Source organism: Neltuma alba, unplaced genomic scaffold, assembly GCF_004799145.2.
Source record: "Neltuma alba isolate B1F8T4 unplaced genomic scaffold, ASM479914v2 tig00013117_pilon, whole genome shotgun sequence".
Classification (NCBI taxonomy): Eukaryota; Viridiplantae; Streptophyta; class Magnoliopsida; order Fabales; family Fabaceae; genus Neltuma; species Neltuma alba.
In genome coordinates, this window is record NW_021637439.1 from 247,509 (window position 1) to 271,774 (window position 24,266).

Below are 24,266 nucleotides of genomic sequence, written 5' to 3' on the forward strand. Positions count from 1 at the left end.
CTTATGAACTTACAACCAACACTTGGGCATGTACTAGAGGTTCTAATAGTCAGATTATACCCCTATATTTTTGCTATTGATGGTGTTTTTGCATATTAAAACAGCCATATGCATGCCTAGTGTAAAATGAATACTTTACAGATTCTGCCATGATCTCATAAGAGTGGCCCCACTCGGGGTGATTTCATTAAGTGTACTTGTAATGAGCACACCATCCCATAAGATTATGAAATTATTCAGAGCTTTCACTTATCCTCACCGAGATGCATTTTAGCACTTTCACACACACCATAGAAAGAGACTAGAAGTTTATTTAGTACTAGCAGAACTAATAAATAACTTGTTTTTATCCATTGAACCTTCTTCATGGGATCACGAATCAGAAAGGTTAGGTTGTCATCTCTATTAATTTTGAGTTGGCTTTAATGCCATTCCCCTTGATGTTTCATAAATCTGTTTCCTTTCCAAAGGTTGGATCTGCTAGGTTCACTTTTGAACTCACATGATTGAGATTACTCCATATTTTAGTAGCTACCTTATAATATTATGTCTCAATCAAATATATCTACTTTTACTATTAAAAATTTTATTTTTAGCTATAGCTATTGTCGATTAGCTATCGCTGTGCAAAGACACTGATGGTGTTGGTTTGTCACCGAGTAGAATGTTCATTAAGAAGTTTTTCAACCACTTAGCCTTAAACCCAGCCAACTCCACAGCAATAAACTCAAAGTCCCTTAAGGATTTGGTTAGTGTAGTTTGTTTGGTTGACTTCCATGTTACTGCTGTACCACCAATAGTGAAAATATAACCACTTGTGGGTTTTGTCTCATCTGAGTCTGAGACCAGCTAGCATCACTATATCCTTCTAATACAGTAGGGAATCCACTATATAGTATACTATAATTCATGGCACCTCTCAAGTAACTCACTACCTTCAGCAGAGCCTCCCAATGCTTATTGCTTGGGTAGTGAATATATCTTCTCAACCTACACATAGTATAAGCTATGTTTGGCCTGATATAGTTCATTAAACACAACAGACTTTCAATAATCTGTGCATATTTAGGGTAAGCAACTGGATCTCCTTTATGTTTTGTTAAATGCACATTGGAATCATTAGGAGTACGAATAGGAGAAATATCGTAGTGTTCAAACTTTCTCAAGATTTTCTCAATGTAGTGTTCTTGAAAATGTAGGATACCACGTTCGTTCCTTATGATTTTAACACCCAAGATTTTCTCAATGTAGTGTTAACATCCATTTGGTCAATAAAAAACTTGTCAACCGAAGCTAAAGTAATCAGGATTCTAACAAAAACAAATCCTTGTCATGGGAGAAAATATATCAAAATAGTTAATATTTTCTTTTTGAATGCACCCAATAGGTTTTGTTCCTAGAGGCAAGTCAACCAAAACCCATGTTTTATTTTGATTTAAAGGACTTCTTTACAAAACTGAGAATCTAGAGAGGAAATGGCTTTGTGAAAATTTTTTGATTCTCCTTATACCCTATAGGTATAGAAGTCATCTCTAAAAGAAGTTTCTTTCCTTTGCCTTTTACTTTTCCTTAAATTCCTATTCGAACCATCATTTGAACTTTGTTCAAAAGAAGAGTTTCCAATTCTTTTAAACTATCTCATTATGATAGGAGCTTAACTTTAATTAAAGCAATCAAGAGATTGATTTTGGAGCTTGAAAGGTCAAGCAGACAATTCTTAAAGGGAGGATGAGAATAAAAGAAAGATTTGCCTCTTCTCTTGGAAGTAACAAATGATAAAGAGGAAGGTGGATTGGGAATCAAGAATCTTCATAGGCAAACTGAAGCTTTTATTCTAGAACTTGCTATCTAACAATAAAGCTTTACGGGGTTAAAGTCCTTGAATCAAAGTATAAGGATGGTGATGAGCATTTACAGAATATGAGTAGAGGTAGAAACTCCTCTCTAACCAAGAGGAGCATTGATACCATGTGGCATTCTTTTAAAGAGGGATTAATGAGGAAAGTTGGCAATAAAAGATCCACTTTGTTTTGGGAAGAGAGATGACTATATTTAAATGTACCTCTGGCTAATCTAGTGCTAAGGGTTGAAAATTTCATGTATAAAAAAAGGAGGTAGTTGATTATCTTTCATGTGGTTTTTTGCCCATGGGAGAACTCATAGGCCTCATTTGATACGAAAAATTGGATAGGTGTAAATGGGACTGGATTAGGGGAATGGGCTCAATTACTATGTTCCTTTGAGAAAACCTTGAGACTATACAACACCAAATAGGCTACAATGGGCAAGCCTCCCCTTGGTTTGCATTTTCAATCCTGAGATTGAATATTTTGAGGACAGAGATATTCCTATTTATGATAATTTCTGAACATATTTGTCCCTCCCACCCTAGTTTAAGGCAAATCTCTCCAACAAAATATAAATGAAACATGTTAGATTAAAGAGCGACACAAAAGTTGTTTTATTGGAGTGCACGAGAACAATCTATGCATACAAGCACGTCCTACCCTAAATTTTCATGACTTTTCATCCTTGTCATCAACTTCACTTCCCTACACCGTGACTACCAGTTTTCCATCAGAGCAAACGACTATGGTCATGGTGGGCCTAGTCCAAGCTAGTAATTAGAACCTCCAAAGATCGAGGCCAAGATGAAGCTGATCGGTAACCAGTTCACAAGCTGAGAGGGAGAAAGGCAAGGCAAATAATATTTATTGAAGGGTTAAACCGCATTCCCAAGCCCAATCTCTGAAAATTCAACCCAACATACCAAATGAGGCCATATTGTTGCACTCATACAAGGCCCAATTGGGATGTACACAGGTTGAAGATGCAATGTATCTTATAGAGATTGCTTGAATGCGATAAACATATGTAAGTCTATTGTTTCTCAAGACTGTTCTTCCTTTTGTTCTCTACAGAGACGACATTGTATCAAGTGGAATATGAAGCATGAAATTGGCCAACCTTTCATAAAGAAAATTCCTTGGCCAACTGTATTTTATTATATTTGTTGGGACATCTATACAAACTAGCATAGTAAACTCTTTATTCTCTAGCACTTGCAAATAATATTAATGCTAAGGATAGTTTGTTTTGAGCATGTTTAAACAAATATGATGTGTTTTTCACTGATGACTATATGAGAGGATCAAACAACATTTTACAAGATAGCTTCATCAAACTAGAAGTTGATGGTTCTCCTACGCTGGATGGTAGATGTACCCGTGACAAGATTATTAGAAGCGTAGATCGATTATTGGGTTTAGCTACAAACTCATCACCATCTCTTCTACAACTACAGAGCTTATTGGTATTACACCTTAATTGTCTGGAAGCCATTAATTTTATTAGAAGAGGGCGTGATAATACTCATTCGTTCAAGGATGTTATTGATGATGCTAGGTTGATATTACATAGGGATCAGCGAGTGTTGTTGAGGCATACTCCTAGGAAACAACTAAGTTAAACAATTTTTATATTCTTGATCAACCAGTGTCTCAATTATGAGGCGAAGATTGATGAAGGACAATAATAATAATAATAGTTAACAACCTAGCCAATGAGATCATCATAAGAGATTAAGGGAAAATCCCAAAAAAAATGCCTATGAAATTTCAAAATGACAATTCAATATTAGTTACTACACTTGTAAAGAAAATGACTACACTCGCAAAACAAATAACAACACATTTTTGTATTAATTCCTAATTTAAAATTTTGAAATTCAACAGTCATTTTTTTGAAATTTTTCCAAGGATTAATCCTTCATTTCAGGATAAATTCAATATTTAGTGCTAGACAAAAGAAAAACTTGCCGACAGTGGCACACAAGAATATCACACAAATGTTGCATTTCATACACAGCACACTAAATTTATACAAGATTAAAACATTACTTAGGCATCAGCCGACTTGGCAAGAAATACAAGGACGACGCATTTTATCCACCCAATATTTTAATTTACATGGCACATAAAAAGGTTAATAATAAATCTCCTCTCCCACAGTATCATGAAAAATGAACTAACAAACCTGGAAATGAATAATGAATAAAAAATACAAATCCAACAGATCTTTTGAGTTGTATCTCCAAGTATGAAGCAGATGTTGAATTGCACAACTCGAGACTCTGAAAAATTAGGCTGTAATTCTTACCAACAATTTGTGAAACTTTGCCTTTTGACACCACTAACTGGATTCATCTTGAGGGTCAGTGCCCCAACCTTGAAAAGGGTAATAAAAATCCACCAAGCTTTGGAGAATCTTCTAGACCAGTATATCCTCTACTGTATTAACTAGAGCTTGGCCACAAGGAACTCAATTTGGCTGCAAGTTTGGCGCTCTTATAATCCTCTCTGAGCTGTATAAATCTGAATAGTAGAAAAATCTATCATCAAACATGAGCAAAATCATTAAAACGGAGGGAAAAGAACGGCAAACAAATTCATGGAATTAATTGAAAAATGTATAGAAGTTGGGAGGAGAAGAAGTTTTTATTAATTTTTTCCAAAGAACTTAAAGTGACTGCCTCCTGAATTTATAACATAATGTTTTCTTTTTTGAAATTGATGGACCGAATAACTTTTGGGCTAGAAAATCTCCAGGCCCATAAGAAAGGAACAAAGACAAAAGACAAGTGCAATAGGCTGGCTGCAGAAGAGAAAAGGAGAATTGGGTGTTATGAGTGTCACAAGGTACGTTAGCGTGATGAATTGGAGGAAAGTGGGGGTGTGGGTGCGTGATTTGAGAGGTTTACTGTGGGGTTTGGAGGTTGTGTGAGAGGGCAGCTGAACCAACCAAAATGATATGATACCATTTTCTCTACCCCGCCAACTCTTCCTAATTATGAATCTTATCTTTCCTAGTATAATCACATATCTATCTCAACATTCTCATCTTTGTCACCCCACTTGTCCTTTTAAAACCTAATATTCATCACCATATAGCATTCGGTCACTGTTTGTGGAGAGTGCAGATTGAATGTGGATTGTGTCGAAGGTGCCTTTGAATTCTTTCCATGGTTATGCAACATAAAGTAGTAAGGCGATAGCCCACCTCAACTTTTTGGCCAAAAAAAAAACAAAAGCATAGCCCACCTCAACTTTGAATGTTCATTTTGAGTTCCTACAAGCTCAGGGCTGACCCAACCCACCATGCAAACTACCCATGTCCGTTTTGTATCCCATATAGTCCATGTCTCCAGCATTTTCATTCAGGCATTCCAAAGCATTGGCGGCATCCTCATCAAGTTTGGAACCAACGAAATGTTGGATTGAAGGTCTAGGGGAAAGATATGAAAGCTGATTTATTAAAGGGGCATGGAAAGGGTAGGTAGATTGTGGTTTTGTGAGAGAGAGCATGGTCTGTAGCACACCAGGTTGGGGGTGGATGAAGGATTCTCTCTTCACTTTCTATTCTGTAATTAGTTTGTTTTGTTGCAGAGTGTGAGCTTATTTCAATTGACTGTGAGCTTATTTCTACTGTAATTCTCTTCTCCCTAAAGAGGAAAATATTTTCAATATTAATATAGAAACCAGTGTTTGCTTAAATTTCTTTTATAGATTTACTCTCTGTTACTTTCATATTGGGTTGCTTCAGTTCCATTAGAAATACAAGAGTATCATTCTTCAGAAACAACTAATCTCCTTTAGGGCATGGAGATCAATGGTTAAGACACAACAATAAATAAAACCAATAATCCTCAAGATAATTTAAAAAAAAAAAAAAACGTAATAAATTTCAACAAGTTAATATAAAGTTTAATCAGTAAATTGTATTCAGCATAATTGATAGATCAATGTATTATACCGTTGTGCATCTTTCCGAATGCTAGGTGTACCCTCAAATAAACTTGAAAGGCTTTCAGGAGCAACAATGAAGACATTGGCCATTCTACAAGAAATGTTAACAAGTAACTTCACATCAAAGAGACCAAAATAGTTCAAATTTGAATAACTTTGCAGAAGTTGTGAAACTTACATGCCAAGCAATTCAAATTTCTCATCAACAGATGGAGCATTGAAGCTACGCACAAATTCTCCATATTCAGTTATGTCACGCTTCAGCCGCAATCCACCACTGCAAAGAGTTAAATCAGAGTGACTACAAAGGCTGGCACGAGGATAGTGACATGTTTCATGTATCAAATAATACAGGTGGGCTTTTCATATATCTCACAAAGTGGGACATCAGTTGATGTTGATAAGCCACGTGTGACATGTTACAAACAAAACAAAGGAATACAATATATACCAAATCTAAAAAGTTCAGCCATACTAGAAATACATACTTGCACAAAATAATAATGATAAGGCTCCCACTAGGCCACTAATCACTTATCAGAGGCAAAAGAATAGGAAGCGAGTCAAAGTTTGACCAAGTCTTATTTATTTAATTGAGTCTGTTAGCTAAATAATAGGATCACCATGTCAGTTGAGGTCCCCCAAGTCCATTATGAGTCTGTTTTTCCCTTATTCCCGAGAAAGTAGGGATATCTTGTTACTTCCATATTTATCTGATTGTGATTTTGCTTATAAATATGTTAGCAGTCCTATAAGCCAGCATATGAGGAAAGAAAATATCAGTTCCATATTCTGGAGATTCTCCTACTGGGCTACTGAGATTTATTAAGTGAGATTCTTACTTGAGAAGTCCAGTAGATTGTCCTCATACATAGAACGTTTCTGTTCTTTTCTGTTTTAGTTCAGCTTCTACTAGATAAATAACAATAGCTAAAATATCATCCCAGCAGCATACAACAGTTAGAAACATAAATGATTTGGTGCTGGAGGTAGAGATCATAAAATACTGTCAGCGTTTAAACTGGGACAGAAAAACATGTACACCAATTTCAGCAAATTTGAAAAATTAAGGAATGTAAGAGTTAAGCCAATTACCTTGGATTAAAGGTAAACTTCTGCCAATGATTAAGCAGCATTTTGTGCAAGCGATTTCCCTGAAATCAGAGTTCATCATGTTATGAATTTGATTATACATTACATTCAGAACTACTACGACTTCAATCAATTACTATCAACCATCCCCATTTTAAACCTCACCGTATGATAATGTATCCAAGATTAACAACCTAATGCAAAACTGTGGGAATACCTTGTAGTTATTGTATGGTTTTATTAGCATTTATTAGCATCAGAGTATATACTTAGATGTACTCTCTTCTCTTTCTATGCAATTTGAACATGTGCCGTGGGAGGACCCTTTTCCTCAAAATCAACATGACGCTTGGATATTAACAATTCAGATGTACTCTACCAAATAAAAAATGAAATAAAGGAAAACCTAACCAAATAAAATTAATAACTAAAACATAGAAATTACGAAAGCATAAAATAAAGTAACTAAATTTCCTCATGGATTCAGTTTGTAGCTTCTTTGTGGTGACTGTCTCTATTGGATTTGTAAAGAGACTATGGTGCATTATTGAATGTTTAACATTCTTCTTCCATTGTTTGATATTTGGGGACACAACCCAATCCTACTCTTTTTGTACATTTCTTCTCTCTATATGGTTATTGAAAAGAAAAACTGATAAATCTGGCAACAGAACTAGAAATATATTCATCGTTTTTATTAGTTTTCTTCTCTTTTAATATAATCCTTATTTAACAGTTCACACAAGAAGCCTTTTTGAGAAAAGCAACTTCCAACTAGTAACACTTCATTATAAGATCCAGGGCTGTTAGCCGCATGGATAGTTCAACATGCTTATCAAGGCCTAACCCCAAGATGTGGATCATCCAAGACACATTATCACAGCATACTTATCCTGATCAAACTGAGGTATCTCTCAATCATATATTATGCTCGTCCACTTGTTTCTTTTTGTTGAACCAGCTAACTTATTTCATTTAATAAAAGACAATGAACCATTCGTGCAAAAGGCATCTAGCATCAGAAATTAAAAAATTATACCAACTCAGTCAGGAATGCTTGCTTGTTAAGGCCTTCTAGTGCAGTAAATGCAGACTCCAGTACACGAGAAAGATATGCAACAACTCTGACCAAGAAAACCAAATATCAGCATTAAACATAAAGAAATTAACTTTTTCACAGAAACAATAGGCAACATCACTCACACACAACAAGGAAAGACATGATCAAAAAAATTCTTCATAATATTACAATCCAGAATTTAGTCCAATTTCACATGTATTCCAAGATATACATTACAAGAAATATCCGCAATGAAACACAACAGTTCAAGTTATTCAAGTTATATTAACCTCGTGCAGGCATTGGTTGGTCTATGGTCAGGAGCCATCCCATCATCAGGTGATCGATAATCTGTAGCCTTTTGTTCAGCTGAGAGTAACCGCTCCACCTAAAGAGCAATTTGCAAGATATGTCATCTCAGGATACAGACTTTACAAATGGAAACATAAAGACCAGGAAAAGGAAAATCATTTGTCACCACATGGATTGTGATGGATGTGAACCTCGTGGGGTTTATGTTAGGAAAAAGTGTGCCTGTGGTTGTTGCCGGGATTATAGCTAGAATTATAGGGGAGTAATACAATAAATTTAAAAAGGATAAGAAATCCAATTTGATTGTTTACATTCCTAGTTTATCAGCCGTCATTAAATCAGCCAGATTCTATTTCACTGTATATGTGTTCCTGACTGTGGTTGAATAACATACGAGAAATATTATTACATTCTGTTGTCATATTCTTCATGGCATCAGAGCAAGGGGCAATGTCTAATCCTTCTAATAATGAGACAGAGTCGAACACTGAGCCAAATCCAATCCTGAATTATGCAATCCTACAACTAAGAGTTCCTCTGCAAACAGTGCATCATGCCTAGTCGCTGTTGGGTTAGAAAAATTGGCAATCCTCATCAAGCCAAAGAAGCTCTCTAGTGAAAATTACAAAGTGGGCTCATTCAATGAAGCTCGCCCTCAACAGTTTAAGCAAGCTAGGGTAAGTCGAATAATGTCCCGGTGTCCTTATGGTTAGTAAACTTGATGGTCTCAGCAATAAAGAAAAGCTTCATGCTTTTACCCTCTGCACATGACATATGGGAGGCTGTGCGTGAAGCATATAGTGATTGGGAGATTATGATGTTATCCAGCAGAAATTTCCCTCTTTCATCCTTAATGACAAGGACTCTTGTTTCCAGGTGTAATGATGGGTGTGAGCCTTGTGTGGTTTATGTTTGGAAAGAGACGAAAGGCAGTGAAAGCATTCCCTGTATGTCAGTTTGAAGAACTTAAGGAAGACATCAGCTGAGTAATTGAGGCTCAACTTCAAACTTTATTCAATGAATTTGTCCGATACACGCAGGAAAAATAAAGGATAAAAACTAATATCTTGAAATTTAAATAAGGATAAAATCAAATCCTATCTAATTTAATTAATTCTAATCTAAATAAAACATAAACATGATTAATAAGATACTGAATAACAATCTAACTAATTTGGGCCCCTTTAAGTGGGCTTGGGCTTAGGTCTTCATCTTTCAACAGGTACGAGAGTAGAGTGTAGTGTAAAAAGGATGTGCCTGTTATGGAGAGGGGTATGCATGATTTAGGTAAGTTGATTTGGGAGAGTTTGTGTGTATCGAATACATAGTAGTATAGCAGTACTGTGACTATTTTCCTTTAATCTGTAAAAACTTGCCTCCATTAGATTTACACTCTCGGGGATTTATTATGACTGAATAACACTATATGGAGACTGATTTTATCAGATTGTCATGCAGATATCGATCATATATTAGAACTTCTAGAAAGCACATGATGTTATAGGAATAGTCAAGCGGTATCACAGTCATCCACTTGCCACCATATATCAGATCTATGATGACTAGTGCCAGTTTGCCTTTTTTATTCTCTACGTCTGTCTTTTCTCTTTACCTTTTCTTGACCTTTTCTTCCTTTAAAACAATTCTCTCTCCCATCTAACACAAATTAATTACACTTATATTCTTATGTTTCTCCGTCCAAAATTTAACTTTTCTTTCTTCTTTTTTCTCTCTTTTTTAGGGATATCACATTTCCTCATGTTGTTATATATTCCATGGACTGCAAAAGAAAAAAAAAAAAAAGGGTTATATATAAAATGTGTAATATCCAACTGACCTCAGCCATCACTGTTTCAATACACTGTTGTAATCCTTTATAAGCTGCAGACTCTGCTGTGGACATTGTTGTGGCCATTTCTTCACAGGAAGCAGCATGAGCACCATCCACAGGAAGCAAAAGCCGAGATATAGAATTTGCAAAGTACTGTGAAGAAGTAATCATTTTAGTTCACAAAGGGGTTCACTTTAGTAGAAAGAAAAATATAACAGGACATCAAGATCCCCCATCATACTTGTTGAATAATAGCCACACTACTGCCAGAACGTTGTACAGCAACCATGAATGATCTAAAACTGCTTTCACCAGCAGCAGCAGCCGCCTCAGCCTGAATATCAACCAATTAATAAAATATTTAGTTAATTGCATTTGTGCAATATACAAATATGGCAGAAGTAGATGATTTGAAACACAAGCAAACAAGGAGTTCATATGTTACAGCAGAGGCAGCTGCAGCAGCCACTCTTCGGCTGACACTTGTACCCAATACAAATCTTTCCCTCAAATTAGCAGCTTCAGTCAGGCTGTCTCGAGCTCGTTCAAGTCCATCGGCTATATATTGACTGACCTGCGAATGGCAAAATCAACAACCAAGAATGTTGAGCTCCAGCTACACAAATGTAAAACAAACTGAATGTTTACAAATTTAAACTTACTTGATCCAGCAGGCAAGTGAACACTGCTTTTACATTGGTTGCAAGGGTGGCAGGCTGGAAGAGAGTGAAAGATCAATAGCACATATCAAGAATTAAAATTCTTATAAAAAGGCATCTCAAGCCTCAATATTGGTTGCTCAGGCCAAAAGGGCGCTAAATATTGGTTGCAACTTGCAAGTTAGGTAATGACTGTATGTTGACACCGTGTTGAGAAAATAAGAGAACAAGTGTTAGGAGAACAAGGACGTCCAATAACATAGTTACTATGTATATCAGTTGACTCCCAATTATATGATAATCAACAAGACACTTGAACCCTACACTTTTTGGGTGCTACCAGGAGCAAAGTGACTATTTCCTTAATCCCCAAGATGAAACGCTCCTAAACTGTTAATACCTCCTAATAATTTACCAGTCCTTCGAAAACTATTGACATCTCATAATAGATATTATAGTAATTCGTCATGAAGCATGAAAAAATGATGTCCAAATTGAAGCCCGTTCTGTTCTGACATATTACATCCCTACCCCTCTATTTCTCTGCTCTATTCCTCTGGTGTTAATCATTGCTATTCATTTGATGACAAGAAACATGGGAAACTTTCCAGCACCATAACCCTTCCGCAACTAAATTGGAAAGAGCCAAAGGAGAGAACATGTAATAGTACAATTTCGAAGGTTTAGATGTCAGAAGTTAGATTTGAAGTGTTCTACACATCATTCATAATATTATAAATACAAGGAAAGTATTGCATTCAGGCAAACACACACAAATACAAATTAAAGCTATCCTAAAAATCTCACCTTTTAAGAGTAGTAAAGTACTACTTTTTTTTGGGGGGGGGGGGATCTAGTTGTAAAGTACTACTACTACTGTGATTTACTGTGCTAGATATTGTCTAGATTCATTGTACATCCTTTTGAACTTCACCGTAGGATCATTATATATGTTTGCACTATCATTATACTTATCAATGGTTATAAATAAGAGCTCTGTATGGGCACACAAGTAAATACACTCTTCCATTCACTTTTTGATATGGAATCCTCAAGGAACCTATCTAACAAAATAAAGATTTGAAATAGTAGAAAATATGATCAGCTAAAACCCTAGAAGAACGTCTTCCTAGAAGAGTTAATAAAATCTTGTGACCTAAAAGTAGTCTATCAAGAATACAAAAACAAGTAAATACTTGTCAAAAGAAACTTCTCATTCATAACTTCCTCTCCTCCAATAACTGAATGCAACTTGATCTTTCAATTGACAAAATTTCTAATATTAAAGGACTCTAAAGATAAATATATATATATATATATATATATATATCCTAACCATATAAATGATAAGATACCATCGACCTAAATTAAATCAAAGATATTGAAATATAACAACACAACCTTATTCCATTAAGTGGGGTTAGCTACATAAATTGTATAGTGCCATTGTACTCTATCAACTACTAAATCTTTGGATAGACTGTTAACCAGAAGATCTTGCTTAACAATTTCATTGAGTGTTTTCTTGGATCTTCCTCTACCCCTTTTCAAAGGACTGCATATTGACCCTTGAAATACAAATGATTCCCCTAAAAAATAAAATTACATAGAGAATCAAAATGACAAAATTGGGAGCCCTCTTGAATAGATCTTCTATGTATCTTCCTCCACATGTGCCTCTTGGAAGTTGAATACTATGTAGGATAACTTTTGGCATGCTACCTACTCTTTATGGACCTCTTTCGAGGTAGGGTTTCTCCCACATGAAGTGACAAAATTGCCCCCTGGATTCCTATCACTTTCTCAGAAGTTTCAAATGGTACTTATTAGATGAGTTTTACGCCTTGGCCCATACTTATACATAACCTAGTTTTCAATCCAGTGGGTACACATCCCAACACGCTCTCTTATTCACTTCTTTAAAGCTTCACATGATCCAAAGTTTCATGTTCAAGATACAAATAAATAGATATTCTGATATTGAAGACGTGATTTCAGAAAATCATCCAAACCAGTAACCCTAAACTCATTTGACAATCTTTTCCTATATGATACAACGGTTAGTTTCCAAATGGAAAGTAAGCAGCCACCAATAGACAATTACACTGGTTTGGCAAGGGTTAATTAATTCCAAAAATAAATCATATCAAATAGCATGAGCAGGTCATTACCTGAGATGAAAAGAGATTGCATCTTGAAATTGCTTCTTCATTCCAGCGCACAAATTCTGTCACAACAGTGACAGATATTTGCTGGTGAGAAGAAGCTACGGAAGCTCCTTTTGAGCGTCCAATTGTCCCAGATGAATCAGATGTCTGCTGGCTTTCAGCTCGTAGTTCCTCCATCTGCATTAATTATGGCCAATCAAGCTTTTTGCCCATATCCAACTCAAAATGGACAAAATATTTATGTATGAAGAAAGTACAAACCTTCACTAGATATAATTGTCTAAGAGACGCTTGCTCATACTCTGGGTACTCATCCTTGTGATTTGAAAATAAGGATTCTGTGAGACCTGAGCTAGAACAAATGTGTATCAATAACCTAAACAGAACTTCAAGTCATTCAAAAGGGAAATTAATCTTCTAGTCCTTGTAGTTTTAACTCGTTTGTAACTCAATCCTTACACTTTGACTCGATGCAACTCAACCCTTATAATTTTGACTCGGTTGTAACTCAGTCCCTGAAGTTTGACTCGCTACAACTCAGCCCCTATACTTATATCCATTTTTATAATTTAGTCCTTGTGTTTTAAAAAATAAAATTGTATATCTAATAAAGAGAGGGACTAAATTATAAAATGGTTAAAAGTACAGGAACAAAGTTAAAGTGAGTCAAACTTAGGGACTAAGCTATAATCAAGCCAAACCTACAAGGACTAAGTTACATCAAGTCAAAATACAAAGACTGAGTTAGAAATGAGCTAAAACCATAAGCACTAAAAGATTAATTATCTCTGTTTAAAAAGCATCAATATGCACAAGAATAGCGCATGGGGCTATAATTATTTGGAAACAGCTGCATTTGAAAATGAGAATATGCGAATACACCTTTTCAACTTCCAGAACATTGCAAAATCCCCCTAGTGATTTGATATAATGACCTTAAGTTGAATGTGTGTTCGTAAATTTTCATTCCAACTACCACAAGAAGATAAGTAGAAAAAAGAGGGTACAGGTAGCAATTGTTAATAAAAGATTAGTTCTTTAACATGGTTGTTTGGTTGGTTAGTTCTAAAAATTTTCTCATGAGTAGCCATGTAACAAAATTGAGAAGAGATCAATGATGAGTGGCTTCTCAAACACTCATTTCCCATTTTTTTCCTTTCTTTTGTTCTCCTCTTCTTCATTTCTTTTTTCCAAGTTAGCTTAAAAACACTAGTTCTTGGACCATGAATGGATCATGCCACTTGTTTGCAAGCTTTACTCCAATCAGTAGAGCAGGTTAACTATGGAAGACTAGAGAATGTCAAGTATGGAGTAGCAAATAAAAGAAATTCAAGAGCTAACAGAAGGGCTTTCAGAACAAAAGAGATAACGAGGATGATGAACTTAAAGGAAAGAACCATCTTCAAAAGGGGCAAAGATGGTCAGTAAAGATGGAATTCCCCAAAATTCCATCACGAGGATGTTTTGAGTTGGCCTTTGTGGCGTCAGATGTACTTTTCATTGGATGAGTCACTAAAATACATGGCCAGCTCGCAACTGGTTGAAGGAGGATTTGAGTTGTATCATGCACGCAAAAGAAACCCTGAAATAATCATAGAACAGGAATTGTATTCCTTTCTTGAGCTAATACTCTGATGTGTCACTTGCATCATAAGTGACGGGAACCTCTATAGGCCTAGAGACCAAGAGCCAACGAGCACTCATAATAGCATTCCTAAAGCAAGGGAATAAAGAGAAAGTACAAAGCTGTTGTAGCAGCTTTTTTCTTTTTGTTTTTTTTTTGGGGCTTCCAAAAAGAAAATTATTTTTGGGTCTACTATAAGTAGGTGAATTTGTAGGGGCATTAGTGGTATTGTATATTTCCCTTGGCTCTTGGAATACAATTTTAAATTCTCAATAACATTTGGCCCTCTCTCTTACAAATGTCACAGAATATCCATCAAAGAGTGTATCTCTCAATTTTTGCTCTAGAATCTTTCCACAGAGAAGAACACAAGACTCAATCCCCCCCACCCCAAAATAAAAAATTCTCAAATAGGTCTCATGTCTTGCCAAGAAATACTTCTCTTGTATTTTATTTGTCAAAATCACCATAGGCATAGCACTTTCCAATACCATCAACATAAAGGTTCTTACCCCTTGTTCCTCATCTAGCTTATTTGGAAAAGTAGGGATGAGGCACAAGGAGAGTACAGGACAAGGATTTTAAAGTATTCTCATGTTCAGAAGTTTCAAAAGTGAAATAAAGGGACAGAAGCTAACTCCTGGAAACCCCTTCAGAGTCAATTCCTCTGATTTGGGGCTTCTGTATGTTACCTGTTAATCCTTCATTCCTTTATTCTTGTTATATTTCCTATCCTTTACCTAAAAGGATAAGAGAGGAATGAAAAGATTTGGCCACAGACATAACTAGTAGCAATTTCAAGCTAATTTATTACCCTCAACATCCAAGTCACCGCATCCCACAGCACGTAGATCTCTAGCAAGTTCTTGTGTCTTTTCATATGCCACTGCCAGCATTCTGAGATACTGAAGCCTCAAATCAATTGTAAATCAAATCAACATTACCTTGCCATCTAAACTGGAGTTAGGATAAATAATAATGAAAGCAGTTAGTGATGCAGTACTCACTAATAGGAGTCCACCTTCTGCCATGGTAGGTAACTTTACAAGAGACGGCTTCAGTAATAATTTATCCAAAACAGCAGTGACTCGCTGCTCCAAAACTCGCTAAATATGCAGATGCAAGAAAACCAACAAAAAGTCATGAAGAGAAAATGACAGACCCTACTTTCTTTAAGGCCAAAGTATGAGGAACCACAACTTTGGCTACCTGAACTAAGATTGACATGACTTCGTTGGGGGAAGGGAATACTGCAGTAATTGTCGCTGCTTCTTTACGAACAGTATCTGCAACAAATTACAATACTATTACTGGTTCAATAAAAAAATTATATTTTTAAACAACAGAAGTTGTTACGCTTCAAACCTGTGATCTCTTTGTACAAGGCCGAAAGACCACGAGCAACATTACTAGGACTTGCTTGTGCAGCCTGGTCACCAAGAACCAGCCTGGTGTCGGCATTCATAATTTCCACATCAATAAACATTGGACGTGTTGCCACATAATGTTGCATGGCACTTGTTCCCCTGTTGAACTGCATTCCAAAATAAATAAATAAATATAGTTAGACAAACAAAAAGGTAAACATGCTATTAACATATGATATGCTATTACAGCACTAATTTTTCTTCAACCCAAGAAACATCTATTGAATGCATAAGAAGCAGAAGAAGTAAATGTCAATGAAACCTATCAAAGTAGAAATGCCTCACACAAGTCAAAAGTAGAAGTTTTAAATCAGTTAAAAGTTGTTGAATGCGCCCATTGGTACCTATAAAAACTGAATTGTTTTGTTTTTATTCCATATATTGCGACTATTAAGCATTAATAACTACCATCAACTAGTAATGACCAATTGCTCTATTCCTTTGTTCTTTCCCATGACATACACCTCAAATAAATCTGCAAAAACCTATTAAAACTTCTGAGTGCCCATTAATTTGTGAGTGATAGCCTTAGGAAAACCTTTGTTGAACTCCTAATAGCATTAGAATCCTTGCCAGAAGTTTAAACACAGGATCTCTATCACTTAAAACTTCCCTTGGAGCACAATGCAACATGAGAAAATGTAGCAACACTTGAGCCACAGAAGCTGCTGCACAAGGCTGAGTGAGCATCATAAAATAGGCACATTTACTCAGCCTATCAACTACCACTAAAACAGTGTCTTTGCCATTTGACCTTGGCAATACTTCAATAAAATCCACAGGTATACTTTCCCACACACCAATTGAAATAGGTAAAAGTTAAAAGTAGCATTGATGCCTAAGCATCCTCCTTTTAGAACATCATCCATTCATGTTAGCAGTTGCTGCTCAACTGAATTATCATTAATTTATCCTTACTCCTAGATTATCCATTTATCAATTAATTCACATAATTACTCTCTTTACAAATTCTATTTAAAATCTCACAAAATGATATAAACACCCATGCTAAAATATGAATTTATGGGGCGGCTGATGCACCATCAAGACTATCTAGTTAGTGAGCTGGTTCATCCTCCTTTTGTTTGTTAAACAGGCCATATTTCAGTGACTGCTCTAATAAACAAAAGAAACAAGCAAATAAAGTGGTATGAAACAGCTCACTAATTAGATAGTCTTGACAGTGCATCAGCTGCCCCATAAATTCATATGCTATCATGGATTTTTATATCGTTTTGTGAAATTTCAAATAGAATTTGTAAAGAGAGTAATTATGTGAATTAATTGATAAATGGACTGATTTTAACCATCCACATTTCTCAATCAACTATAATTACCATAACACCATGGCCAATTAAGTAAGACAAACATTCGTTACCTGTGACAAAATTTTGGCACATTCTGCCATAGTGGACAACTCTCTTTTCTGTGATGCTGCATCAAACCGAGCCAACAATCTGTTCTCTAACTCTGCAAAGACAAAGAAATAATATGAAATATACACATGACATGAACGCCCAAGCCTCCAACTTATGTACCAGTAGCAAGAACAAAAGAAGGGGAGAAAGATCTTGAAGAAACGAGGAAGAATATGGTGAATTCTATTAGTCAATAAATGGCCCATACACTTGGGTATGGGCTTTATGTAGAGAACATTAGACACATTAAAATTCAAGATAATGATAATTAAATTTGGGTCAAAGCACAATTTTGCCCCAGAAGTAGATGGATGCAGCATGGTTCTAATATGTGGACTGCAGACTTGGCAGCTACTAATCATATGACAAGTGATATAACATTTTAAGAACTTCATCCATCTAAAGAGATGTGGATGGTTAAAATTTCTAATGCCTCTTGGCTACATGTTAGTATAGGCACTCTAATGATATTATGTTACATAATATTGGGATAGGGTGATTAAATACCCCGAAAGTATTCATGAAGGAGCACCCAACACCTGGAAGTTTTTATAGCTCTTATATGCCCTAGAAGTTTTATTTTGTAGCATTTCTATCCTAAACCATCATTCATCATTAAGTTCAACCATTAAAGACACCAGTCAAACTGCATAATTTAACAGTCAAATTTAACGACGCATAACAATCAGGATATTTTTTATACGAAAATAAACTTCCGGATGCTAGGTAGTGGGTACTTCTTTATGGATACATCCAGCATATTTAAGCACCTTATCCCCAAAATATTTTTAATAGGATTTAACAATTGTATTCTAAACCTTTATTAATTGAATTTATTCTAGAGGATACTAGGTGATAATAATGACATTAGAATATGATTTTCTCTTATTTGCATAACCCTAGCCCTTGCCTACATATGTACTTGTCCACGAATCTAATAACAACAAAGCAGAGCAATATTCCCCTGTGCAATTTCAGCTTTCTTATGCGTCCTTCAAGGTTTTATCTTCTGTTTCATTTTTATATATCCTGATGACAGTATTCGGATCTAAATGTCGGGATTTGATTAGATTCATTTTGCTTATTTTATGATCCCGTAATCTCTTCCAAATCCAATAGTCACTAACAAGATAGGGTTTGATCTCGGTTCCCTACGACATCTTATAAATTAAAGGCTTGATTTTGAACAGGGCTAACTAATTTTAGTGAATAATGAGATGAAATTATTGTGTTGGATGTTTAGGAAATTATATATAGACACAAAGGTTGAAGGCAACTCAATGATGCCTTCTCCATGCCAAAACATGTGCCATAACAAAGGATTTCATCGTTAAGACATAACTCTGTTAGAAATTTTGAAAAGGCGTGATATCTTCATTCTTAACCGAAAGGGTATTAAGTATTGATGAGGGACAGCTATGTGTGTGTTTCTAGACACGTGCAACACATTTCTCCACTTTTCATGCTTCAAACAGCCAGTAAATGGAAAATCTTGCGCCTCTCTATTCCATTTCATGGATCAACTCTAAATTTAGGAGTTCCGTGATGTAGAAAATCTTGATCTTTTGGAGGATTTTGCTTAGGATTTCAGTAGTTCAAGCCTTTATTGCACAATTATTGCCATTTCTTTAATAGTTTGCAACATTTTGACAGACCACAGAATGTACAATTTGAAATATATACAAAATAAATTTCAAAATTTTACTTTGGAAACAATAATATTGGTAACAGCAGAAAAATATGTTCAAACTTAGTTTTATTCAATATTTGTTTCAAAGAAAATAAACTTTTGTAAATAGCATCTGGACCAGACACTGATGTAAGAAACTTTTAAGTAACTGACCGTTGCAGTAGTCCTGTAGATTAGCAACTGCAACTTCTAACCCTCTGCTTGCAGCTGCATTCCCCACAACTGATGTGACAGCTATTCCTTGCCGTCCAACATCTTCTTCAGCAAATGAACCTTTTTTTTTTTTTGGTAAAATAAAGTAGATATTATAAAATGGTTAAAGCTTCATAATGCAACAAAACAGGGAAAGGAAAGCTATCTTACGTAATTGTTGGGCAATTGAAGCAGCCTCAGCAACACGGCCATCATCAGAAAAAAGAGGTGAAAGCTCCATTAGATCACCAGGGCTGCTATTGAACTCCATTAAGTACTGTAAATATCAAATCAAACAAAAATGTCAAGTTCCATGACGAAAGAATATCAACCAAATGACCTAGCCAGTAATATTACCTTAATCAACTCTATAGTTTGACTGGCAGTTTCCCGCTGAGCATCAGCACTCTGACAAAAAATTAATTTAAAAAAAAAAGAATAGAAACTATATGTTACATCCCCAAAATTTATATCTCCATACATGCATATCTAGTTAGTGTCGTGATTACTGGCATGCATAAACACTCACGGAGTGATTTGAAAATGATTCACAAGGTATAAAAATGATAAGGAAGGCCAAGGATTTGAGTCAAAGCAACATAAGGACCTCACTCTAAAAAACCAAAGAAAGAAAGAACACAGACTAAATTGATAGGAATTTTTACCATTTGGCAAGTCTATTTCCCAGTGTGAATTGATAAGAAATTGAAGAAGGATTATGTGACTCAGAAATTTAGACATTTTAAGCCTAAATACACTAGATGGACATGAAGATAAGGGGCCAAGGCAAATGAATTAATTTATGATAAATTAAAATGAGGTATAGAAAGTATATGGATCTTATTCCATACAATTTAATAGTATATGCAGCATTTGGAATGGGATCCATGTGTTTGAACCTAGAGGAATTAAACATATGGTTACCAAATTATTTTGCTTCCATGAGTAAATTTATCTAATAAAGCTAAGGGAGTGTTAATGGAAGATTAAAGGTAAAAGTGCAAGCTAATGGTGGCAAGAGGAGCGGAAGGTGTCAAGTTTAAATTAAATTGATTTATTGAGCCCAGCAAAGAGTATTTTGTGAAATGAAATAAGATTTGTTGGTTCTAATTGCAATTTTATGCGGCCAAATTAATTAATTCCTATGTGCATCCTATGTGACCGAACAAAGAGATAAGTTGTATCTCTGTTTGCCTATTATTTTGGTTCAAGAGAATAGGCAATTTGGTTATCCATGGAGAGCATTATACTTAGCTACCAGTGGCGAGTATTATGTGTCTAAAGCAAGCATATTGATGGCAATTAGCATCTAGGTGTCAAACCATGGAATTAAGTCAAGGAAATTGCATTTTGTTTAGCTTCATTTCACCACCAAACTAAATGTAATTCCATTTAATCATAACTTCATTTACATTTAGATGGTAAGGGGCAAACCACGAATCGAGCACCAAACCCATTAGCCTGCATCTTTATTTGGGTTTAGTCAAGAAAAAAATTGAGATAAATTTCCTTCCATGATGTCCTGAAGAGACAAGAGTAAGAGAGCCACAAACCACCCTTAAACCCTACTCCTATCCCAACATTCTCTTTGCATAAGTTACTTTTCAAGAGCTAACTGGCCACAGTTTTGGGTTGAGAAAAGAGCTCAAGTTGGAAACCATAAGGAGGGAGCAAGGTGGAAATTTCATGAAAGTTAAAAGGATTAAAGGATACAAATAAGAATGCTCTTCAATTTGGTGTATGATATCCTAGAAGAAAATTTTGATCTAGCAACTACGCAAGATGAATTAGTTTCATTAGAGAAAATGAAGAGGGAATGATGTCCTAATGTTGTCTTGCACCAAAATTCATGATTCAAGAGTGGTAGATACAAATATGAAACCCAATTTTCATGAGTCTGATCAAATTCTTATATAACTGAAACTTGGATGTTAGCTTTGGCCAAGATAGAAACACACTAAGAGATAGACGAATCTTGATTAAAGGCTCTTGGATAAGTGTTCTAGAAGGTTAATTATATATGAAATCATTATGAAATTTTGAGGCATTATTTGTGAATTGAAAACTTTAGGGTGCAAAAGGAAGAATGAGAGCCATGACATATATGACTTCAATTAGTCAAACTGACGGTTAATATTAAGGATAATTTGTTGAGTGGAATAAAGATGAAGTTGGAAAGTTATTCGATTATAAGATAGAGTTAATGATATTTAAGATTTTTCTTGGTTCCGGTGAAATATGTTGGACATGCCTTATAAATAGCACAAGAGGAGTAAATATTACCTTAAGAATGTAAGAAAAGTTCAAGAGAATTATAATTTTATGACCCTTGTTCAATTCAAATGGACCTAACAGAATAATATATACAAGGGAAAGAGCTACAGAAGGTACGATGCTACATATTGATGTCAAGGAGGTCTAAACCTACTTATATACTACTAATATTGGCAAGACTATAACTCATTTACAAACAGTAACCAAGATTAGAAAAAAATCTACCTGAAGTTGATCGCCTATCTTCGCAGCAGTCTGGCCAACACTTGAAATACGTGAATCCAACCGCGCAAAGCTATCAAACAAACCATCTACACCTTTCTCTAGCTGAAAAGAATATAAAGACATATGCCATGCTTTTTTTAAGGAACATTGAGATCCAAACTCACTAAGTATACTAGATGTGACAGACACAAGGACAAAGATAACCAGGAATAATCATGGGTCAAGTACCATTGTCCTAATTCATGGACCCTAATCCCCCAACCACATTCAGCAGCTTTAAGTTCCCCATTCCCAGTGAATGCTTGAATTCCCAAATTCAAATTCATTCACAAAGAAAAATATACATAAAATTTATTCATATAAAATCACAACAAATAACAAAATGTCCCAGAAACCTAGTAACATAATTTAAAGCCTATTAAATATCATTTGAAGGATATCTTATTTATTTTTAGAATATAGTAAATTGATTAATAAGCAATAGATGTATGTGTAATTTTAAATAAATACGCACTGGGTCTTTGGGAGTGAAAGAATTCATATCACCCAGATATGGAACAACGAATAATGATAAAACTCGGTAAATTCAATCCTCAATGTCTAAATGTCATGATAGACTAGAGCATTTGCACATTTTCCATCCCTATAGATAAGCCATATAAATTGATTTTTCAAGTAATACTGATATTATTGACAGTAAGCTTTTGCTCTTTCCAAATGATTGCTTTATATTCTTGATTCTGTCAAGTATAATAGAAGGATTCAAACTTTTAATAACACAGAATAGATGCAAACTAACCTCGAAAAGTGTCTTCCGATGCTTGGAATCTTGGACAGAAACATCTTTATTGAGATTATACAGTCTCCCATCAATCTTGGAAATCAAAATGAGAATATAAGTTATTCTTCAAAATAAAACCCCAGAAGCTTTAAGGTAAGTCAGAGTCAAACCTGTTTGCGCAGCTCAACCAGCTCTTTACAAGAATCCTTGAACAAAGATAAGAGCTTCTCAACCTCTGGGAATAAAGGCGTTGAAAGCGCTTGTGCATACTTTGCTGAATCAGATGGTGCTGACAGGTGTCCATTTGGCAAAGAATCACGCCCACCAACGTTACCATGCCCTTCCAATGAATCTGCCTCTTCTTCTTGGAAAGATGGAAGGAGCTCATTCACCAAGTTTCCAAATAATGCGTCAAATGAAAAGTCTCCCTACACGTTCGTTAGATCAAGCTATTTACCAAACCAATATCCAGCCCAAGCAACGAAGTTAAGGAGACGTATTTCAAACTCATATTCAGCAAGCTCGTACCATCTATGCCTTGAATGATACTGTTTGAAATTTTACCTTAAAGTCATCGGTGTCCAGAATGAGAGGGAAAGAAGCCGCTGATGCAGATTCGGCCGTTCCACCATTCTTAGTTTTATCTCTGGTCCCTCTCATGTGGCTGATGTAATGCAAATCAACACAACGTTACAAAAAATCATCCAAGCAGCGTTTTCATTATTAGATCAACATGGTCCTCTCAAATACATTATATCACGTACAAATGTAACCAAGAACCCCCTCAAGGAGTTGATTTTTGGTTCCGCTAACGAAGAATCTATCAAACTTGTGAAATCAAATCCCAAGTTGCATATGAAATACGAGGTAACGCTCAACAAACAATTCAAGTCATGCATAAACACAATCAAAATGAGATACGACAAATAATTCTCAGAACAAAGAAGCCCAGAAAATTAAAGAGTTTCAGCTGCCAAGTTAAAATATGGTGAAGCCCACATAAATCAAATACAAGATTTTGCAGGAACAGAACACTCAAGTCTGATCTCGAAGAGTAGCAGGGAAAGAAGGTTAAACTGCACCTCTTTGGCGAAATACTCAAGAGGAGACCTTCTTCGATGCTTTGCTCTGCTGTGACTTGCAGAGTTGCAGAGACAAAAAGCATGTTTGGATTGGTGTTGGCCACTGACTTCTTTTGTAACTGGTAGAATAAAAGTTAGTTGATGTAATACGATCTATATTGGATAGGTGATAATAAAAAGTAAGTTGAAAAAGTTAAAAATTATTTGGATGATTAATAAAAAATTGAGTTTAGTTGTAAAATGATTAAAAATGACATAGAATTTATTGAATAGTAATGTTTGATATTTTATGTTTTTAATGAGGTAATAGTTAAAAAAAACCTAAAATTATTATGATAAAATAAAATTAGTTTATTTGTGAAATTATAAAATAGACATAGTTTATTTGTGAAATTATAAAATAAAAATATTTGATCGCTGAAAATGATAACTCAGTCGAGCCTACTAGGAAAACAAGATTGCCAGAAATAAATGAATGAAGATTTATCCCAAAATTGAAAAGGAAAAGCAAGACCAAGGGATGCATTGAGCAGTGACGATAATAACATTTAGCTACGATTAATAGGTGTTTAACTAGTAGAGCCGGGAATATGAGTTGGGACCCGCGGGCCAGCCTGCCAACCAGCC

At 35.3% G+C, this 24,266-nt stretch overlaps 1 protein-coding gene across 1 annotated transcript; it reads right to left on the minus strand.

Moving 5' to 3' along the window:
- Positions 1-3,837: 3,837 nt before the first annotated feature.
- On the minus strand, positions 3,838-23,727 carry LOC114734572 (exocyst complex component SEC10b). The gene is made up of 25 exons (XM_028922189.1): positions 23,640-23,727; positions 23,122-23,221; positions 22,728-22,985; positions 22,576-22,650; positions 21,777-21,878; positions 19,635-19,685; positions 19,449-19,554; positions 19,239-19,358; positions 17,356-17,447; positions 15,916-16,084; positions 15,760-15,836; positions 15,558-15,656; positions 15,365-15,455; positions 13,188-13,273; positions 12,930-13,103; positions 10,762-10,815; positions 10,545-10,673; positions 10,341-10,433; positions 10,106-10,252; positions 8,247-8,344; positions 7,936-8,020; positions 6,900-6,958; positions 5,983-6,081; positions 5,812-5,895; positions 3,838-4,373 (listed from the first exon to the last, which is right to left on the minus strand). Exons 1-25 carry the CDS (start codon positions 23,720-23,722, stop codon positions 4,295-4,297), a joined length of 2,610 nt encoding a protein of 869 aa, XP_028778022.1. The 5' UTR covers positions 23,723-23,727; the 3' UTR covers positions 3,838-4,294.
- Between the last annotated feature and the right edge of the window lie 539 nt (positions 23,728-24,266).

Bases quoted from the DNA above. Each gene is read 5' to 3' on its own strand.
- LOC114734572 (XM_028922189.1), bottom strand. From the start codon at position 23,722: ATGCTTTTTGTCTCTGCAACTCTGCAAGTCACAGCAGAGCAAAGCATC. The intron at 17,448-19,238 runs GTCAGTTACTTA...TTGTCTTTGCAG, and splicing joins TCTACAGGACTACTGCAACG to AGTTAGAGAACAGATTGTTG. The intron at 8,345-10,105 runs GTCAGTTGGATA...ATTGCTCTTTAG, and splicing joins TTGAAACAGTGATGGCTGAG to GTGGAGCGGTTACTCTCAGC.